This window comes from Coloeus monedula (genome assembly GCF_965178545.1).
Source record: "Coloeus monedula genome assembly, chromosome: 9".
Taxonomy (NCBI): Eukaryota; Metazoa; Chordata; class Aves; order Passeriformes; family Corvidae; genus Coloeus; species Coloeus monedula.
Genome location: NC_138789.1, coordinates 7,613,283 through 7,634,122, shown reverse-complemented (window position 1 = coordinate 7,634,122; position 20,840 = coordinate 7,613,283). Strand labels below are relative to the sequence as shown.

At 42.9% G+C, this 20,840-nt stretch overlaps 1 protein-coding gene across 3 annotated transcripts in view; it reads right to left on the bottom strand.

The window, feature by feature from the left end:
• Positions 1-869: 869 nt before the first annotated feature.
• TEDC1 (tubulin epsilon and delta complex 1) overlaps positions 870-20,840 on the bottom strand; it is a 67,808-nt gene continuing 47,837 nt past the window's right edge. For all 3 annotated transcript variants that reach the window (XM_082287667.1, XM_082287668.1, XM_082287669.1), the window contains one exon: positions 870-2,081. In XM_082287667.1, the coding sequence (XP_082143793.1) occupies positions 1,722-2,081 (360 nt within the window). In that variant the 3' untranslated portion in view covers positions 870-1,721. The remainder of the gene's footprint in view (positions 2,082-20,840) is intronic.

Below are 20,840 nucleotides of genomic sequence, written 5' to 3'. Positions count from 1 at the left end.
GGGCCCTCGGCTGAACACTGAAGCACAAGGCACTAAGTGTTCCTGATGACAAAGGGCTGATCCCAGGAAATGAGTCATCCCCTGAGTGACTCCTGTCAGTTTAAGTGCACAGCAGGACAATGCATCCTGGCATCCAATATTGAGCCAGCCCTGATAAGCCACATCGAGGCAAGAGCTAGACCCGCACTTGAATCCGAGGGCTCTTGCCATACTCAAGAATATTTGCCCACTCTTCTCTGCTGAGTATCCCAGGAGAAGAAAAGATCTTTTGAAGGAGATATTTTAAACCTAAATGTGATGCAGTATGAAAATTTCCTTGTATAAAAGCTAAAAGAGGATATAAAATGCTCAAAGAGAGAGAGACTGGTGCTGCCACTCTTGTTAGTTCTGGGATATTCTGCTTTGCTCCCATTCATGAATAATTTTCTGTGAAACCTGTGTCTGAATGAGTCCTCTTGTACATTAAACATCAGCAGTCCTGGAGCCAACACCTGCCCAGAGTTGTACCAGCCTAAAGCAGGTACCTTGCACCTACAGAGACAGTTTGGAAAGCAGAGGGGTGTGGTTAAAAAGCAGTGTGCTTTTTAAGGCCATGGAGATTCTTCCAGAAGAAGCAGTCTTGGGCCACCTGCCCCAGACATGGATCTTACCAGTCCCACTGGGTTCTTCTGCTCCAGGACCGTGTGTCACTCCCGTGCCAGCTGCCAGCAGGCACAGTGGTTGTGCCTGACAGCCTTGGACAACACACACAAACACCCTGCTCCCAGGGGCTGCTCTCCCAGATGGAGGAAATCCCACTGCTCACAGCAATTCACAAATGAAAAGCAGACTGGTTTCTTTAAATATTATTTATTCCTCAAAGTGTACAACTAGAATATAAAAATATTCCTCGGTGAAAGCAAACCAGGAAAGGATAGGAAATTAAGGCCAAAGGAAAAGCATTTCACTGTTCCAAGGGAAGAAGCCTTCAGAGACAGAGCTTGGAGACTCCTCAAGCTTGGAAGTTAAGGTCGTATTTCTGTATCACAGAAACTTCCTATAGCAGGTCCATAAGTCATTGACCTCATTGTGACTCATAACCTGATGGAATGGGTTTCTAGTTTGTTCTCTTTGAGAACCCAATTACTTCAAGTGCATCACACCAGTAAATGAAATCAGTGCAGTGCTTTATTTATTATTAGGCATTTGTTTTTCTTTATTGTGACTACATTACAGCTGCTACAAATACTCCAAGCAGCTGAATTAAAACAACACACTTTTTTGAATATTTCCAATCTCTCTAAGCCTTGGTATTTTTCATGTTCTCCAATACTTGGATTTTTCTGACTAATGAACTCTTCCAATTGCTGGAAAATGTTGAATGCAATTAGTACTTCAATGCATAGCCTCAATGTACGCCGTGCCTAGCAGCTGGGCACTGTAAAAGAGTCCAGTGCTTGGCAGAAGAACTAGAAATCCAGAAGATAAAAGGGAGATTTATGCACACTCCCACCAAGGCCAAATGCAGAATTTAATTGGCAAGGTGAGCAATAAAGGGGCTCCAGAGAGAGCACTGAGGTTATGGCCCCAGTACAACTCACAAAGCAGTAACGAGTTACGATTCCCAGGCTAAAGAATTAGAAATTACATTTGGTTCCTCAGCTTGCACTCCCCCATGCCAGCCTGCACAACGTGATCAAGCCACTCTATTCCTTTGCTCCTCTCAGTCCAGTTTTACCTCTTCAAGGGGAGATACAAATCACTGCCTCCAACCCTTCTGCAATTTCATCCAGCCTCTGCCGGCACTCCTCCCGCAGCTGCTCCAGCTCTCTCTGCAGGCTGGCCTCCCTCATCTGCAGTTCTCTGATCACCTCTGTAGCACTGACAGCTGAAACAGGCTCCTTGGATACCTGAGACTGACCAAAGCCCATTTTGCTGGCAGGATGTTTGTTTCTCAGCACCAGCCTGCACGATCCATGCATTTTATTTTTCTTTGGAGCATGAATGAATGCAAGACCTCTCAGCTTCACTTCAGCGCTTTCCTGTATCTTTCTAGCGGCGGCAGAGAACCCCTCCTTCTGTAGTTCTTCTCTTGCTGCCACCTGTAGAGGGAAGAAAAAGAACAGGAAGGGAAGAGTAGGGTACATTTCTGTGAAAAAAATCCTCCCGCCAGGAAACAACACAAAACATCATGCTCAGACTAGGACGTACCAGAAAGAAGAGCCAACTGTTAGTGTAAACTAAAGTGTGTGGCAATGAAAACTGAATTAAGCTAACATGTGCTTTCAGTCAGGCATCAGCCTCAGTAACCAGAAAGCTGCCTGTAGTCATTTGTTTGCCAGTCCAGCAGCCCCTCCAGTGATGACTTACTCACAAGGCCTCTGCATGCATCCTTTTTACTGGGGAGTGGGTGGTTTGGCTTCAGAGCAAAACACACGCAGCAAAAAGGGACACCCAGCAGAGTGACCTTCATCCCTGTCGTGCTTTAAGCCACCAAGCTGTCATAACAGATTAATTGCCTCGTGAATAACAGCATTATTTCAGTTTGTAAATGCTTTCTGCACTTGGCAGTGCTGAAAAGTAGGGGTGACAATCGTAAGCTAGCGATTCCTTAACTCTCAATTCTCATTATGGGGTAATAATTAGGAAAAGGAAAATAATGGAGCAGAGACAAAGAGGCAGAGGCCAAGACCAAAATGAGTACCAGGCAGCACACTTTCACTGAAGACAGGCCCCAATAAAATAAAGCTTTTTTCATGACAGCATCACACTCTGGATGATAAAAGCAATTGTATATACCGGGATTTTTCCAAAGCATTTGATTTAATGTTCTCTAACAATATGATCTGAAGAACTTGCAAGATGGTAATTGCCCTGCCAATTTTACTAGTGGATTAAATATGAATTCAGTGACTCATCTCAAAATGCACTTGTCAGTGGGGAAACATCTGTAAAAGAGGCACCCTGCTAAGGCCTTCAGGGAAATGGTTCTTGGCCCAATGGGATTTCCCATTTCTGCTATGGCAAAAAGCTGCCAACTCAACTCAGTCAAAAAGCAGCAAAGTTTCTCAAAAGCGATGCTGCCTCTGCAACCTGCACAGATCCCAAAGCTCTCCTGAGACTTGTGTGCAGTTCTGGACTTCACGCCTCAAAAAACCACAGGGAAACAGAGAGTAGAATTCACAGCAGGTCACCCAACGACCCACAGGCCAGAAAACTAACCTTGGAAAATGAAACTTAGAGTTCAAAATATTCCATTCATGAAGACAGATACATAATTTGTTTTAGTTCCTAAAAGGAACTGGAAAAGAAGGTGGTAAAGATGAGACTTTGCTGACAAAGCCATAAGAAGATCAAATGGATGAAAATTCCAGTTAAGATATTCAGCTTCAGAGTAAGACATTGTTTCCTACTGTGAGGATAATGAACCATGAAATACTTCACTGCAGCTCCAGGGATGAATCCTTTGGCCAAAGCTCAGCTCAGGTCAAGCTCAGTGCTAATGATAACCCTTCCAGCCTTGAAACTGCTCTGCAACCCCTCCCTTTCCTGCCTGTGGGTGAAGCTGAACAACTCCTTGGGGTTTTAAATCTGCAGATCTGCATTAAGATATCAGTACCTTACAGATCAGGGCTTTGACAAGTTCCCTGTAAAGTCAGGGATATTCTGGCAGCTCTCTGAAGCACCAGAGATCAGGCAGAGCTCAAAGCAGCACCAGCTGCAAGGATAAGAGTCCTAAGGTAGCAAAGCACCTGCAGCATTTCCCACTGTCAAGCTACAGCTGTTCAGGATCAGACCAGCTGCTGTCTGTGAGAAAAAAAGGATTTTTCTTCGCCAGATCAGTGGGGTACGGTTTATTACTGAAAAAAGTTCAGAAGGTTATGACATACAGAGGATCAGTCTTCATTCTCTTACAGTGGAACACTGCAGGTGCGATGGCTGCAGTCACAGTTAAATTTCCCCACTGACACCAACTTCATCAGGGCTTCACTCACTCATCCCACATCTTCCTTCAGAATATCTTCATGAGTTTTGCAGCCAAGTAATTAATCCTCTCCATAGTCTTCTGATGAGTTATTCTCACCCCTCAGCCTCCGCTTAAAGAAGATTAAGAAAATCAATCACACCAGAAAAGGAGTAAATTTCTCTAAGTTTTTACCAACACATTAAAGGCTTTATCGATGCAGAACCATCTGCTAAAGGAGACCTCTGTTGATTAAGGCATTTGAACAGAGAATTGAAGCTGAGAGAAGTCTGTCTTTGTCCTTGTCCAGGAACCAGGGGTCCCTCTTTATCATAATCCCCAAGGAAGCCCAGGGACATCTCTTGCTGTTGGCTGTAAAAATAACTGAGGTGCAATTCTCTAACACCACTTTAGAAGGAACAAAACTGAAAAAATAAATTCAATGTTATCTGGTCTTCCCACAGCCAATGAATAAATGGAAAATTATGTTTGCACAAAGTGGATTTAACAGTGGAATCCAGGATGGGAAAAATTTCCCGTTAGTTACAAACAACAACATCACTCAGCAAACAGAGCCCACAAAACTTTATTTATTTTTCACATTAAACTCAAGCAGAAGCATAGTAGGGCTGTAAAAAAGCATTCCTAATGAAACATAGGTTTTCATATCTCCACCAGTCAAAACTGGGGAATTTTATTATCCATTAAACAAGGCACATGATGGAGGAGCAGCATGCTCCTCTCAGCACTAAGTGCGTTGAGTTCTAACCCATAGCAGGGTCAGGAATTACTATAGGGAAGCAGGAGCAGTTGTAAGGACAAGGACAACAGCCTTACAGTCAGGAAAACAGAAGTGTAACAGAACCTACATCCAAGTATCAGAAGGGTGTTGCACATGCTATCTTCTATAAAGAGGACCAGCATTTCCTGGGATAACATTAGATAAACTTGAGAGGGGAAATTTTTTTAAATTATCCATGTTAAATAAGATAACAAGTTCAGCAAAGCACTATTTATTTCCTATCAGCACACTCTGGAATTGGAAAGCTAACTCCAATTCTGTTCTTCTTGGAAGGCTCTGCAAACATATGTATGGCCACAAATACTCTTGTTGCAGTTTATAGATTTCAATTGCTAAAAATCTCCAAGGGTTACTTTCAAGCAATATCCTCTACTCTTCACATCCTGAATGCTTCTGAAAATACTCAATAATCTCCCCCTGTATGGTTAATTGATGCACCTTAACAGCTTGCTGTCTCCCATTAGTCAGCACACAACGATTATTCTACTCTGCAAAACAATCTCAATAGACCACTTTGTATTAAACAAACATATTGTAAAAGATTAGGAGACTCAGCATTTTGTGCCTGCCCATTTCTATCCCACAGCTCTGCCTTTCAGTCTCAATCTACCAGCTGGAATTTGAATTCCCAATTGGGTGCGTAGTGCTGTCTGAAAACTGCTGCACATCCTCTCCAAATAAATACAACAACATGATAATCATCTCTTCCACTTGTACAGAACCATCCTCATCCCAAAGGAACCCAGTGCACTTTGAGAAAATCCACTCCAAACACAGAGGGAATCAGCATCTTCAAACTGGCACATCCCCTGCTCTGCAGCAGGTTGGGTTCTCCCTTCCAGCTCTTCATCTCACCATGTCACCGACTGCTCTTTGGGACAGGACAGGGGCCAAACTGCCCTGAGCATTCCCAAATGCTCTCCTTTAGATAACATCAGTCTTCAAAAGGTATTAGGAACTGAAAGCTAACAGGAAAACTGTAATGACTTTCATGTTCTAACAAGAAGCCAACAAACAAGTGGAGTTTCAGGGAGCAGTACTGCATCTTAGGTCAGACTGAAAAGGGACTTAAAGTGACAGCCAGCCTGTGCTGTCCTCCCCAAACCTGGCACAGTGCAAAGGGCTGCAGTGTGCACAGGCACAGATACTGCCAGCATACCCACAAGCAGGAATGTATAAAGGAATAAGCACTACAATAAAACAGATCTCTTCAACACTGGCTGGAGGGTGGGCAGAGAGAAGTGGCCTCTAGTCCCCAGCATGGTGGAACCAAGCCCGGCAGGACATCCGTCAAGCATGGAAGGGATTTGCCATCTCCCTGGGACATCCCTGGGATACTGCGTTTACAAAACCATTCCGGCTGGCATCTGACTGAGGAAAACGCCCAAGTCAAAACAGAAAAGGATGGGCCCAGTACAGAGCTGGACAGGGGAACATCCAAAGGGGAAGTACATCCAAAATCCAGGCTGAGCAGGCAGCTTGGTTAATCCACCATGGTGGATTAACTTTTGCACCAATGCACAGAAGAGGCTTCAAGCCTGCAAACACCATGATTAACTTCCCCAGCACTTCTTCAGCCTAGCCTTCTCTGAAATGGCTTCTAACCAAAGACAGTTGTCTGAATGAAAAGGATAGCCAGTACTATCCCAGCTATTTTCAGTCCTGGGGATCCTCTGGCTTCGAATAAATTTTGTAACAATGAGTTCAGTGGGTAAATCATGGCATAGGTAACATGTTGCATATTTTGAGTAAGCTGCCTTCCAGTTTCATTGCATCTTCCACAGTTTTGAGGCCAGAACAGCGTTACCCAGATTCACCTCCCCTGGACGAGTGACAATTTGCCATGTGGACAGCCCCAGTCTTTCTGCTGCCCATCTTGTGAAGCTCTGCTTCCATCAACTGCTTAGATGCCCTACACATTGAGCTCACTTGATCCCTCCTCAAAAGGAGACCTTCCAGCCCCTCAGCTCCCTCACATTTGCCTGCACCTTTCTGGTAATGAGCTTTCCAGAGCTCTCCATTTCACTCCACAGGGCTTGGAATCATGCCAGAGAAGCTGATCTCTCTCACATTTTTAATAACTCACTAATAAAAAGTGCAGTAAAAATTACGCACAAATTGGTTCTTTTTCTGCTAAAAAGCAAGCTGAACGTGAACTTCTTCAGAGAGAATGTTACCAACACGCAAGACATCCCAAAGAGATGCTAAGAGATCTAGATAACCACATCCTGTTACTTAAATCATTTCCAGTAATGGCCTAGCAAAAGTGACAATCTTCCAAATGCTGGTAGTCAACGTTTCAGCTTTTTGGAACTTCACACGGCAACCTGAAAGCCTCAGAAAGTGAATGAATGCTCTGCCTCTCAATTACATCCTTGAAGGAAGCCACTAACAAGAGATGGAGGTTTAAAAAGCAGCAGCAAGGAAAGGTCCAAACATCCACTTCCAGGAAGAGGACTCATACGAGCATTTCCATTTTATGATTGCATTGTTGCCAGCTTCAAAGAAGGAATAGCAAACCAAACAGTTGGAGTTTCTTTTGAAGTGGATTATAAAGACCAGAATCATGTCATTACTTTTAAACCCCAATCTCTTCATATTATTCTAGGAGTTTTGCAGGAACAGCTAGGACAGCATTGTTCAGATAAACACTCTGCAAAAGCCTAGAAATGGCACATTTTCTGTCTCCAGTCCTATCTGTCCACTCCTCCTATTTCTCTGATGAACAGGGAGAAGACCCCACATGCATACATGATGAAATACAAATAATCCTTGCCAAGCTGTACGGATACTACACACTGTGATGACTGCCTCTGCCAGAAAATACAATGAGCCTGGGAGCATCCTTTGTGCTCCTAGATGCAAGGAACAAACAGAAAAATCTCAGATCTTGTCTTTTGGGGTTGGGGAGTGAAAGGAAATTAGGAAATATAAACAGATACAATATCCAAGCCACCAAGTCATGCTCCTTTGCCATCAGGGCATAATAACCCAACACATTTGATAAACTCTGAAAACACCAAACAGCATTTGACTTGCAGAATTTTGTACTCCTAAAGGATGCTCATTTCCGAGTTTCATTTTAAACCTATCACGTCTCAGAAGGCCCCTGTGCCTGGGGAGTTGAAAGGATGAAGTGAAATACTACATGCTTGGCAATATAAGATTAATGAAGGGTGAGACTGCAGGAGTGGAAGAGACCTGCCAAACCAGTCGGTGCACTCACCACACCCTGGCCCCAAACAGCTCCCCAGCACATCACAACATCTCAAGCATGGCTTCACCAGCCTGGAAGAGCTACCCAGAGCTCTCAGTCTCCATGTAAACTGAGCAGACTCTAATTCAACAGACAAGCATCAATTTTAGATAAAGATCTATAAGTAAAAAATGAAAGCGGTATAAGCACAGAGATATTGCCATCTCCCCGAGGCTGCGGGGCAGAAATCCTGACAGCTGGGCACTAGAAACCAGGAATAGCAAATTAACACTGATTTACGAGCTTTCTGTTTCCAGAGTGGAATCCAAATCAGTCCAGGGGCTGAGCCTTACAAGCACTTGTCTTTAATCAGTACAAACACTTTATAAAGGATCATTATTTATACCTTGTATTGCCTTAGTGTTTTTTCCCCTACCACCCCCTAAGAAATGCCTTGCAGAGCTGCAATCCCAGCTGACAGTCTATCTGGGATTCAGAGAACAGGATACAGAAAACAGGATAAACAAGGATTTGCAGACTACTTTTAGAAAGTCCTCCTTGACAGCACTAAAAAAACAGCAGCAAGTAAAAAAGAAAAGAGCAAAAGGAAATAATAAGCAAGAGTACCAATAACATAGTGGGGGCAAGAGCAGAGTTCACTCTAAGCACAGCAGCAATATCTGTACGTATTAAATAAAAGTAGAATACAATCAAAATAGTCACAGGGATCCCACAATTCCCACCCACAACCCCTCTGTGTTCCTATACAAGGATTTCCTCACTGTACAACATGCATTCTGCACCTTGCTGCACATGGAGCAGCACTGAAAAGCAGCACCCAAGAAGATGCCCAAGCAGAGTTTGCCTCAAACATCATCAGGGATTGCAGGAACTGAACATGCCAGCACTGCTTCTCCTTGTACAGAACAGAAATCAGTAACTCAAGAGGTCTGTGTGACCCCCAAAGACATAAAACCAAAGCTTTTTTCACACATAAATAGGGTGAGGGCTTTAGCCTTCTTTAACAAGAAACAATAATTTGGCTGGGGCACCAGTTTCTTTTAACAAAAATGTTTGCCTTTTTTTTTTTTTTTTTTTTTTTGAACAATGATAGTTAAGGTTAAATGCTTTCCTTCCTTAGCTGTAGACAGTGACCCATTCAGCCTCAGAGGAGCAGAGAAAGGCACTGTTTCAAGGGATGCTGTGAATGCATAATTGACAGAAAATCAAGTCCTGCAGCTCCTACTGCTGGGAAAAATTATAGAGCAGGGGGGACAGGACCCTGCAGGCCCTATGAAGTTCAAACATTTGCTGAGAAGGAAAATCAGGCCTCCAACCTTCAGAAAACAATCTGCTGCTTATGTACAAAAGCCCACAAGTTAAAGCAAAAGCAATATCTGAAATCAGCTGTTCCGGAAACACCACAACACTGAGTAAGCAGGTGTTTTACTACAAAAAATACCTTACCCTAATTTCAAATTCTTGTCTTACAGCAACTTGCCCAAATGTAATTTCAAGCCTCTAAGAAAGTTACAGAGTTAGTACTGCAGCTCTATAAACCTTGTCTCACATTGAACCAAGCTTCTCTGCTGTCAGCTTTCAAGGGTTTTAATTTTCTGCTGCAATTTCTACACACTCAAGACTAACCAGTTTCAAAAAGCTAGAAACCATCACTTTCTATTTTAATAGCTGAAGACTTCCCACACTGTCCTGCCTAAATAAGGTTTCTTTCTTCTCGTGAGATCCTTGATTGTACACAAAAGAGACTTGAAATAGCCCATTTAATGCCAATGCTCATGAATTTGTGGATTAAAGTCATAATAAACTGTTTGAATAGTCTATCTATCACAAAGCACAGGCTACAGTCTCTCACCTGGTAATTTCTGCAATGTTCTGCTACATTTTGGTAAACTACGGGGTCTCTTCTAGAAACATAGTGTTGGGTTTCTAAACACAGACTCCAGCAGATCAAAATACTACCCTATCACTGCACTACCTCAGCAGTGAAATCCAATTATGATTAAAAACACGCCTTTCTCAGCAAGTTCCACCTCAGCCACTGGGTCTGCTTATACCATCTTTCATCTAAAGTCTAATACCCTCAAAATTCCACTTCTGCCTAGGAATTTGCAGAACACAGTCCAGCTATGAACTTTGCCTTGGTAATTACACTTTTCTCACTTCTCAAAAAGCCAGACCAAATGAATTCCTTTATTACCCTTCCTTTAATCCTTTCTAACCTTTCAACCATTTCCCACCTGTGATGGTGGTGTAAGTGGTGCCAACACATTTCATTAAACTCTGAATTGTGATCTGTATCTTACCTGCCATTCAATGGCCAGTGGCAGATCGCAACACTTAGTTGCCAATAACCCAGCAACTCTTCCATGACCCATTACCCACTATTTCCTAAGGCCATGAAATGGAAAGGTTTCCATATAACCAAAATCAAACCGGCTTGAGGTACAGGAATTGGTACTTCTTACTAAACCCACCCCCCAGCAACAGGAAGAAACTTAAATAATGTCTTTTGGCTTAACAATAATTACAGCAGCTAAAGCAAAATTGCACCTTAATAAAACCACTAATTTTTAATATTCGTTATTAGTTCAGTATGAGAAAAAAATCTCAGGCCTTTGGAACTGGTGGTGAATAAATGAAAGGGGTGATCCCAAAGTAATATCAGTGGGGACATTATTTGTCCCATAAACTATGAAGATATTTTAGAAGGGCTGTAAAGCTAAGCTATACAACTGACAGAAGATGTAATTATACAAGCAGCTGCACTCCAAATTTTGTCGGGATCTGCAATTTCCTGCAATTAGGGAGGAATGTATGCATCTCCAATCTTATGCATTTTAAAACAAGACATTCACCATCAGAATGCTCCTGGTGCACCTACTGTCATTCCAACACAAACTGACAGGGAAGCCATGGAGAAGCTGGTTACCTATCTTATCGAGGAATAGATGTTATAACTACAAATACAGTTTTAATGCCCAGAACGCACACAGCTGCATCTGAGGAGAAGAGCTGCCACAGCCTGGCAGGGCATGGCTGCTCCCTGCTTCAGTTAAACATCAGATACTGCAAAGTACTTCCTAAGCCTTCAGATCAGCATCCACACTGTTCTCTCCAATGGAAAGATGGTGAGGAAGCACAGTAATGAAAAGTTAGATGCTAATTAAAGCATTTGACTCAGATAATTTAATAACGAGGAGTGACCTGATCTTGTCAGAACGGATAACAGATTTTCTTAGGGTTTGCTTGGTTTGTTTTGGGAGCTTTTTACTTTGGTTTTTCTTTAAGGTAATCCAATGGGTCTGTACTTAAGACTCATGTCTCTAAATTCATTGATGGGAGTCAGAAAAGTCAATTTAGCTTAAGATAAAGGAAAAGGATACAGGATGAAGAAAAGAGGAGAGAACAACATTAATATTTTTCAGAGTCTTTACCAGAAAAATACAAATACCCCTCCAAATATCAGTACGAAAGCACACAACTGATAAAAGCATTGCCTGTGTGCTGAGCCTACAAATAACTACGACAGGGGCAAAGCCAAGGGGAAATGAATCCTGTTAGGCCTGAGAGCAGCTGAACTCTGAGAGAGCTGCACAGTGAGCTGCTCAGGGTCAGGGCTGCACCCAGCTCTCCTCCTGCCATGAAGCTTCACTCCCTGAAGAGATGCATCAAGGCAGCTCCTCCAAGGACAGCCCTTGGGATGGATCCCTAAAGGACATACCTGAGGCAAGCAGCTCAGAACTCAGGCAGCTATGCTGAAAGCCTCATGAGATCCATCCCTCTCCCACAGAGCTATAAAAAAGTATCCTTGCTCAGGGGACACCTTAGCACTCTAAAACTCCCCAAGAGGAGGTTGTAGCTGGGTGGGGATCGGCCTCTTCTCCCAGGTAACAAGCGATAGAACAAGAGGAAACAGCCTCAAGCCTGGGGGCGTCTGTGTTGGATATCAGGAAAAATTTCTTCACAGAAAGGGTTGTCAAACACTGGAACAGGCTGCCCAGGAAAGTGGCTGAGTCACCATCCCCAAAGAATTTAAAAGACATGTAGATGTGGCATTAAGTGACATAGTTTAGTGGTAGATTTGGCAATGCTGGATTTGACTCCGTGATCTTAGCAGGTTTTTTCAATCTAAATGAGTCTATGATTCCAAGATTCTGTTCCATAATATTTTCTGTACTCTCTGTTTCTGATTTTTTGGCATATGAAATTCGCTTCCCAGTGGTTAACTTCTGAGAAGAACAACTGAACTCAAAGAAAAAAACAAATAGGAGTCAAAAATGTAATTATACTACTGCAGCAACTCTGCAGATCCAGACAAGGACAGATCTTAAAATAATAAATGGTCTTGAAAGAAATTTCTGCACCACCTCTGCTCACCTGAAGAGGATGCCAGCACAAAAAGAGCAGACATGAAACTTCAGCAAGAATATCCAAGCTGACCAGAATCCCTGTGCTCTGGAGCCAGGAGCTCACCTGAACCTCTTCAGCTCCTTCCCAAGAAGATATGCAAGCCTGCCCCTTGGGACACTCCCTACTCTGAGGAAGTGGGACAGCTCCTAGCAGGACCATCAAACCTGCAGACTCTTTACCAGCAACTACACTGAGACACAACCCAGACTTGTGAAATTCTGAATGCACACCACAGGAAGTAAGAGGAAAAAAACCCCTATTTTCTTCTCCAAATTAGAAATCTTGAGCATTTACAGTAATTTAAAAAGTTCCATTCTACCATTCCAGCCTTTCATAACTCATTTCTTTTTAACTATAGTTTTATCTCTAGACTTTCCCAAATCCTTGAATTCAATTAGAAGATCACAGAAATTAAAGTAGGAATAGGCACATACTGAAAATATATGATATGAAAACCAGAATATGCCAGTGTAAGTAATTTAGACACTTGCAAAAAGGCTGCAGTGCTACTCTGAAAAAGACCCTGACAACTACAAATTACAAAGGAAGGCAACAGACAAGTATTGCTTTGGATAATAAATTGCTCACTTACTTTTCAATTTGTTCTACCAAACTTTTATCTTGGGCAGCGGAGACAAACACTGATGACAGATCATCTCAGATCTAAGTGGCCTGCAGAAGCTTGGAGGGTCCCACTCTGCTTTTAGAATACTTTTATCACTGTGCAACATGAAAGCAGCCACTTCAGAACGAGTGCTGCTTGTGCCTTGCACCTCTCTATATTATCCTGCTTCAAGAGAACAGGATGTGAAACTTGAAATTCAAGCAGTGGGGTCCTTGTATAGACAGCCAGCAAAAGGCATGTTGATACAAAACACTCCTAAAATATAGAGATGAGAGGAAGGTATTACCACCTAGTCATACAAATTTTCAGAAAAGGGTTTTTCTTATCCAAGAATTACAAATAAAAAGAAAACAAAAAAATCCCCCCATGACTTATAGGGAATTTTTTCACCTCCAAACTGGTTTCATTTCCAGTTAGAAAACACTCCCTTATCCCTTCCAGGGGCTTTGTATGACCACTGCAGAATCCCCCAGCACCCAGCCCTGTACTCTTCTCCCTGCTTTTAGGGAAGGCAGGAGTCATGCATCCAGAGCAGTAAAGGTCATTCCAGCAATACAGCCTATCCACAACTATGGCACGAGGAAAATAAACTTTAATTCCCAGGTGGAGATTTTCTACAGGAAACATTTTCAGAGTTTCAGTGCAGACATTTTCTAAAGCCACTACTCTTCAGATGCGTTCAGCAGTGTCTATTATCTCACAATCTGAGGGTGAGTAGCAGCTGTAGGTGGATGTGAGGCTGCTTGGGTGGCCCCTGTGACTCTTGCCGCAGTTAAAGGCCAGGCCCTGCAAAGGGAGACAATCAAACAGCTCTCAGGGCTTACAGAGAGCCAGTAAAATGAAGCAAAATGATGAGTTTGGAGCTCAGAAGCGTACTAAAGCTTTATTTAGATGCATTTCTGGCTGGAGAGAAGATATGTGACAACACTAAATTACAGGTTTACTTTTATGTCAGCTCTTCTACAAGCACAAGGGACAAAGACAGAAACAAGGTGGATACTTTTTTCTCTTATGATCAAGTAACCTTGATTTCAGGCAGACAACTGAGAGAACAAGGCCAAGGTTTCAAGAAAAAAGGAAACAAAGTTAAGCTTTGAATGCATGAATGCAAATAATCCTTCTAAAAGCACCTCTGTCAACTCACCAAAAAAAACCCCAAAAAACCCCAAGCAGTGCTGCAAAGCACTCAATGACCCCAGCTCCCGCTGGCAGAGGGGGAACCCATCCCCACAGTCTGCCTAGAGCTGCAAAGCAAGCCAAGCACCTCCTGGAAGTTACTGTCCCCAAAACCCACTCTGAAAGGTTCAGTAAAACACACTAATAGTGTTTCAGGGAGAGCTATCTAAAATACAGCCTCTGGCTGTGGTGTTTAACATGGCCTCTGTCAGCCAGAATTAGCTATGACCCCACGGTGCTGCCCTTGTGGAGGACAACATGTGTTGTAGTGGCTCACCACTGGCAAGACAAAATCCAGCAACCTTGTGGCTTCTGGTACCTCAAATCCCACCCTCAGCCTCCAAGCTTTTCAAAAGATAGTGGTGCTGGGACCTGTGCTTCCATATCTTGTGCATCTGAGCCCTGCAGACATTCCTAGTCTTCATCCTTGTTTTATTGGGTGCTTTAACTGTGAGAACCTAAGTGCTACACTTATTTCTTTAAAATGCACTAAAACATTTACAGTGGCTACAAAACACATTCTCTCGTTGCAATGGGGTTTTTTTACACTTTATCATTAAATAAAGCTCATCTAAAATTTATTGGAGTATAATTCTCCAGCTGCATTTATTACATGTTTCATTGCCTTGGTCAGTATCCAACATCTTCATAAATAATGCAAGTAAAATATTAACACTGGTTATTTATTATACTTTAACTGATCCTGTCGCCTAAGCAAACATTTTGGCAAAGGAAGGGAAAGCAGCACCTTCTGGGAAGCAAGAAAAACTTTCACCCACGCACACCTAAACCCCAAAGTTCTGCACACAGAACAGGAGACGGCACTCAAGTTTTTAATGTTCCACTCCTCCCTAAGGAGCTGGAGTCTTTTAGCATACATAAGCCCCATGAAAAATGTCAGGCTAGGTAATTTATTTTCAGTTACAGTTTTTGTGTGTGTTTGAAATCAGTTTGCTGATTTAGCCACTGGTACACGGAGTGCCTCTGTGTCTCACACAGCTCGGCACTCATTCAGCAATCTGCACAGTGAGTTGCATCTGCAAACGAAGAATAAATACTTATCTTTCCAACCCTTTCTTTGTATGCTGCAAGCTTAACATTGACTATTCAAGTCTGGCCAGCCTACACAGAGTTCTCAGAAGCAAGCAAGAGTCTTTCAGAAAATCTCCCAGCTCTGCTTATGTGCAGTAACTTTCCTCATGCACACCAGCCCTAAACCAGGGTAACTTGGGACTTCAGGTCTAAAGCAGATTTTAGATCCTGCTGTCAAAAGAAGAACTAGATGCACAGGCATGATTCCTTTCCTCCTTCCATCACAAGAGAGAGCACACTGCCTTCCATGAACAATCACTTGGATCTCTACAGGCACTTACCAGAAACAAGCAGCCTTGGATCTCCTGCTAGGAATATTGATGAGTGAGAAATAAACCAGTGCAAGAAAATACAAGAGCAAAGAGTGAATATAAAGATCAGGATTTACTTCCTACTGTTTACAGCAGATTCATGATTTCTAATAGCCTAAATCTGCCAGAGCCACGGCAATTCCATCAGCAGCAAATTAAATCCTACATTTAACTAAATAAGAACTGCACATAAGAGCCAGTAGACTTGTCCCTCCTTGCCGTCCTCCTGCCCATGTCCTCCACTGCTCCCTTTGATGGATGTTTTGGTTGATCTCTGTGGGTTTCCTCCCCCTTCCCAAACATCTGGGCCCAGCCAACCATGCACTTCCAAAAGCTGCTCTCGTGGTCTTGCTAGTTCTTCAATTTCTTTTTGCATGAGGAGCTCCACTGACAGCTGCTCAGTGCTCCAGATGGAGGTTTGCAAATACAAAGTGCAACACAGAAGCGTTCTGGGACCAGGAAAGGGAATATGCTGACTGAGGAAATACACCAGCACTGAACCATTCCCTACCACCCCTCCACTTCCTCCACCCCAGACAGCATGGATAATTAACTGCTCACTACACTAACATCTTCATATTAGCAAAAAGCCCAGGGAACTAGAATAAACAGCAGCAACAGCAAAGATGAAATGGGAACAGTGTGCTCACAAAAAAAAAAAAAGAAAAGAAAAAGAAAAGGTGGTTTTGACAAGCCTCAGAGAGTTCTTCAGCAAGAGCCCAGCTCTCTTCGCCACAAATCCCTGATTTAAGGCAACAGAAACACAACTCAGCCCTGCACCAGTGCAGGAAGGAACTGAGCCCACTGGGAGCCAGTCCAGCCCCACCAGCGCTCCTCACAATTCCCATGGTGCAGAAAGCAACAAGAATTTACCTTTTCCTAGCAGTGGCTACTAGGGACCCACAGCTCCTCACCCCCTCTCCAATCCTTATGAGGCATACAGAAAACCTTTGGAAGTGCATTTATCTAAGTAGGTACAATTCAAGTCAATTTTGGTAAGAAAAACAAAAAAACTCAACCAAAACCAGAAGGATATAGGACTATGTTCCAGCATCAGCTTCTGGAGCTGCTCCCCTGCTTCAGATTTTGAAGACTTAAATCAAAAGCAATCAAAACCCATTTAGTCTTTTATAAAAGTACGAACCTTAGAAGAAAGAGCTCTCTTTTTAGACTCTACAAGGTCTGCAGCAGTGTGCTGTGATGAGCTGGCAGTGGCAAAATGTTGAAGTGAAATCACAGAACTCTTGGGATGGAGTGAAAGTCTCTCTATGTTTCAGTCCCTACCACCTTCACCTGATTGGGTGCCCCAGGCCATTCCTGCAACCCCTGCACCCGCCCTGTCCCCAGAAAGAGAAAACAAAACATCCCTGTCTGGTACAGCCCCTCCCCAACACACCTGAATTCAAAGGGCATCTCTTCTGACACAGGGCAGCCCTGCATCCTCCCATCCCTACCCGGGAGACAGGTGCAAGGGTTTAGGAGGGTTAGGGATTATTGAATGGAGGGGAGAAGATGGATCAGGAGAAAAACACAAAGACAGAATGTAGGTTTCAGTGCTCTCCCACTGTGATTAAGGAGGTCTGGTACGGGCCAGGGATTCCAGTCTCGCCTGGGTACTCAGACACACCACTGGCCAAGCACACAAGCACAGCCACCAGTATTTCCGGGGAGAATTGGTGTGTGGAAAGAGCATGTTCCAGCTCAGATTAATGGCTCTAAGCCTTTCTGCTCTGTGCCTCAGAGATGTATGCATGAGCAAGCTCCATCCCATCACACCACCATCTCAAAGGAGTCTGGCTTGCTTTTAAATGCAAGAGAACACAGAGGGTCCCAGGATACAATATCCCAAGTTTCAACAAACGCTCAGAATGGTACAAGCATTTACATGATGAAAACTGAAACGATTACCATGTGGAGTCAAATACTCTGCATTCCAGCTTTGTGGATGCCAAATGTTTTAACACAGACTGAAATCAAATCCTCCCCTCTAATAGAGGAGCAGGTAACAAAATATTCAGAAAGGAAAAAGCAAACAAACAAGCTCTCTTCTGGGATTAGGAGATTTCATCTTTTACAGTTAAGTTTGTTTCTGAGAGGAGAAATGTTCTTAAAGCTTAACCATTTCCCTCCCCTTTTTGATCATTTCCAGATCCCCAAAATGTCACCAAAGAAATGATTATTTGCCCAGTACTGCAAAGAAAAGAGCAAAGCTAACAAAGAAAGCCCCATATTCAGATCACACCTCTGTCATATGCCTTTTCTCCTCCAAGATACTGAACACACTGCTGCCTAGAGATGGGTAGCAGTTAAAATGTCCTATTAATCAGGGTTTCACAAATCACCCAAATCCCACGGCAACATTCAAATGTCTTCTAGTGAATGTCCTTGAAAGGTGAAATGGTTTCACGGTCATTCCAAGCACACAACCAAAGAAACAGCTGAGGGTAAGTAGAAACAAACAAGAGAATAAGGAAATGAAAAATGAAACAAAAGAAAATAAGTAAAATAATTTTAAGAGACTTAAGATTGATATTTTAACTACCAGAATCACAGTGTGCAAATGATCAAACTTGCAACAAATAGATTCATTGCCCCTGAAACCACATCTTGAATCGTAAGTAGTTATGCTTAGTGGTGCAAACCAGGCATCGTGGCATAGCAATGACTTTAACACATCTGAAATACTTCTACACAGTCCAAAATAAATAAATGAATCAACTGCAGGCTTTCCGAAATGAAAGACACTTCAACAGGTTTTCAAGCCCAATCCACAGCCTTAGAGCAGGTCAAGTAATTTCCTTTAGGTTCACCCTTCATGAAAACCAAGGAGCATCAGAAGAACAGTAAAAAATGCTTCCTCCTGCTCCATTGTGATACCCCTCTTCAATCTCTCCTCTTCTTGTGCAAGGAGCCCAGTAAGTTTCCTCAGAGAAACCCTTTCACAGCTTGGGTCATCACTGCATCCCCTCCCTGTTCCTTTCCAGCTCAAACACTTTTTTTAAAATTTATGAATGGGACTAGCACCACACATCGCATTCCAGAAACAGACAGGAGTATTTTAAGTTTTGCTTTCTTCTGCTTCCCTAACAGTTTTAGAATCCAGTTTACTATTTCTGACCGCTGACCTTTCCACAGAGCTCATTCACATACCATGACAATCCAAAGAAACACATGTAAAATTACGATGCTCCCTTCAGACGTGTTAGCCTGGATTTATCTCCACGCAGTTGTATCTGACGTTTTACCACTCAGCACAAGGACCTTCAATAATCCTTTGCTGTTGTCCTTCATGTCCTTCCAGGGATTCAATCTCCTCCCTCCACGTGGGCACCTCGCCATGCAGCTCCTTTCCCAGAGCTGAGGGTGGCTCCCAGGCCTGGGAGGCTCCACCAGTGACCACCTCCACAAACCCATCCCAGCCGCCTCCTCCCGGCTTCCTGCTCTGCTGTTTGCTCAAGGCAGAGAGGGAAGACAATCACATGGGCAGTTTATTTTTGCTGAGAATCTTTTCAGGGCCTTCATCAAATACCATTTGCAAATGCGATTAAGCAGCATCAATCCAGCTGCCCCTGCCCACATGCTCACTGGTCCCTTCAGACAGCTCCAACAGATTTCAGAGTCATGATTCCTCTCTGCAGGAACTGTGCTGTCTCTTCCCCAGTATATCATGTTTCATCATGTGCTCTCAATTGTGCTGTTCAGAACAGTTTCTACCCAGTTGCCTGGCACAGATATCAGGCCTACTGGCAACAACAGACACAAACACTCTGCAGATTATCAGGTTCTTTGTGAAGTACAAGGTAGTGGACATAAGAGCTGTAATAAACTGTGCTGTCCCTCAGCTGGGCATGACTGTAAGAGCCAAGATAATTTCCAGATGTCTCAGTACTGCAAGATACAAAGTTAGTGATAATGACTTCAGCTACCCTGTATCTTCTCTTTGTTTGATTAAAGAAATAATATAGAAGGAAAGATTTGATAAGCTTATTTCTCCAGGGAAAAGAAGGGGTCAGAAACATACAATTGATAGAGGAGCCTGCATTCAGCAAGCATCCTGGCTGTGGGAAAAAAAGACAGACCACAGGAAGAAAGCATCACGCAAGCAGCAACACTATGCAAACCAAGGCTTGATATAAAGAGGATTGATGGAGAGTCATCTGACCCCAAGCATTCCAAAAAAAGCTGTCATGTAGCATTACAAAACAATTCTGTTTCAGGGCATATGTAGAAGAGAAGGCATTTGTAGTAAACCAGCCTTTTAACAACATACTTAAGATGCACTCCATTTATCATAGTCCCAAACTCATATGACATCCAGAGAATCTCAGAAACACTGGAACATGACCAACCGTCATTCAAATCCGATCAGTGCATCTACTTCGAAGAAGAATCATCAGTTAAATCTTTTTGGACTTAATCCCCAAATGTAAGCATTAAAGAAAAAAATCAGTGTGATATTATGTAATACCTAACATCATATTTAACAGCATATATATTGTTACATGCAAGAGAAGTCAGAGCATATCTTGCTTTAGAAATCATGCACTGGAAATTTTATTTTTAGAATTCAAGGTTTGAGCTGTCCCACAATAGTAGTGTCCATTTTGCCCCAGGAACAACAAAATCTGATGATTCTAGAGATCTGCCTAGTCCAGTACCCTGTCACTGACAGTGATCGACAGTAAGTGCCTAGAGAAGACTCTAAGACAAATGTAAATACATGGAGATACTTCCACAGACCTCAGCCTGCAAAGACTTGTTCTCCCACTAACTCATAAGGTTGCAATTTGTATCTGCATATTTTATGGTTTGATGGATTTCAACTTCCAAGAATGTGTACAACAGATTTCAAATCCATGTACCCTGCTTATATCCACAGTGCCCTGTGGGAAGAAGTTTTGTACTCTGTGTGAAGCTGCAGCTCCTTGTGCCTTCCCTATCCAACTGATCCTAATTAGTTCCTTATGCTTAAGGTAGAAGAGAGCAATTAGCTCTCCACACACTTTTTCCATGCCAGATGCCTTTTGAACTCTTGAGCAAATACTTTTTGATCTGACAACCTGCCATTTTCCATTTTGGCAGCTGATCTACAATCCTGCCTACCAACACTCCAATCTAAAACCACACACTCCTCTCTGTCCTGAAAGAAAAAAAATCAAACACCCTGGGCAAAAAAAACCCTCTCCTGAGTTAACACAAAGTGGTGATATAGCAGTTTTCTTACTGCTCTGTCTGTCCCAACTGTTTCTTTCACTCTTTCTCCA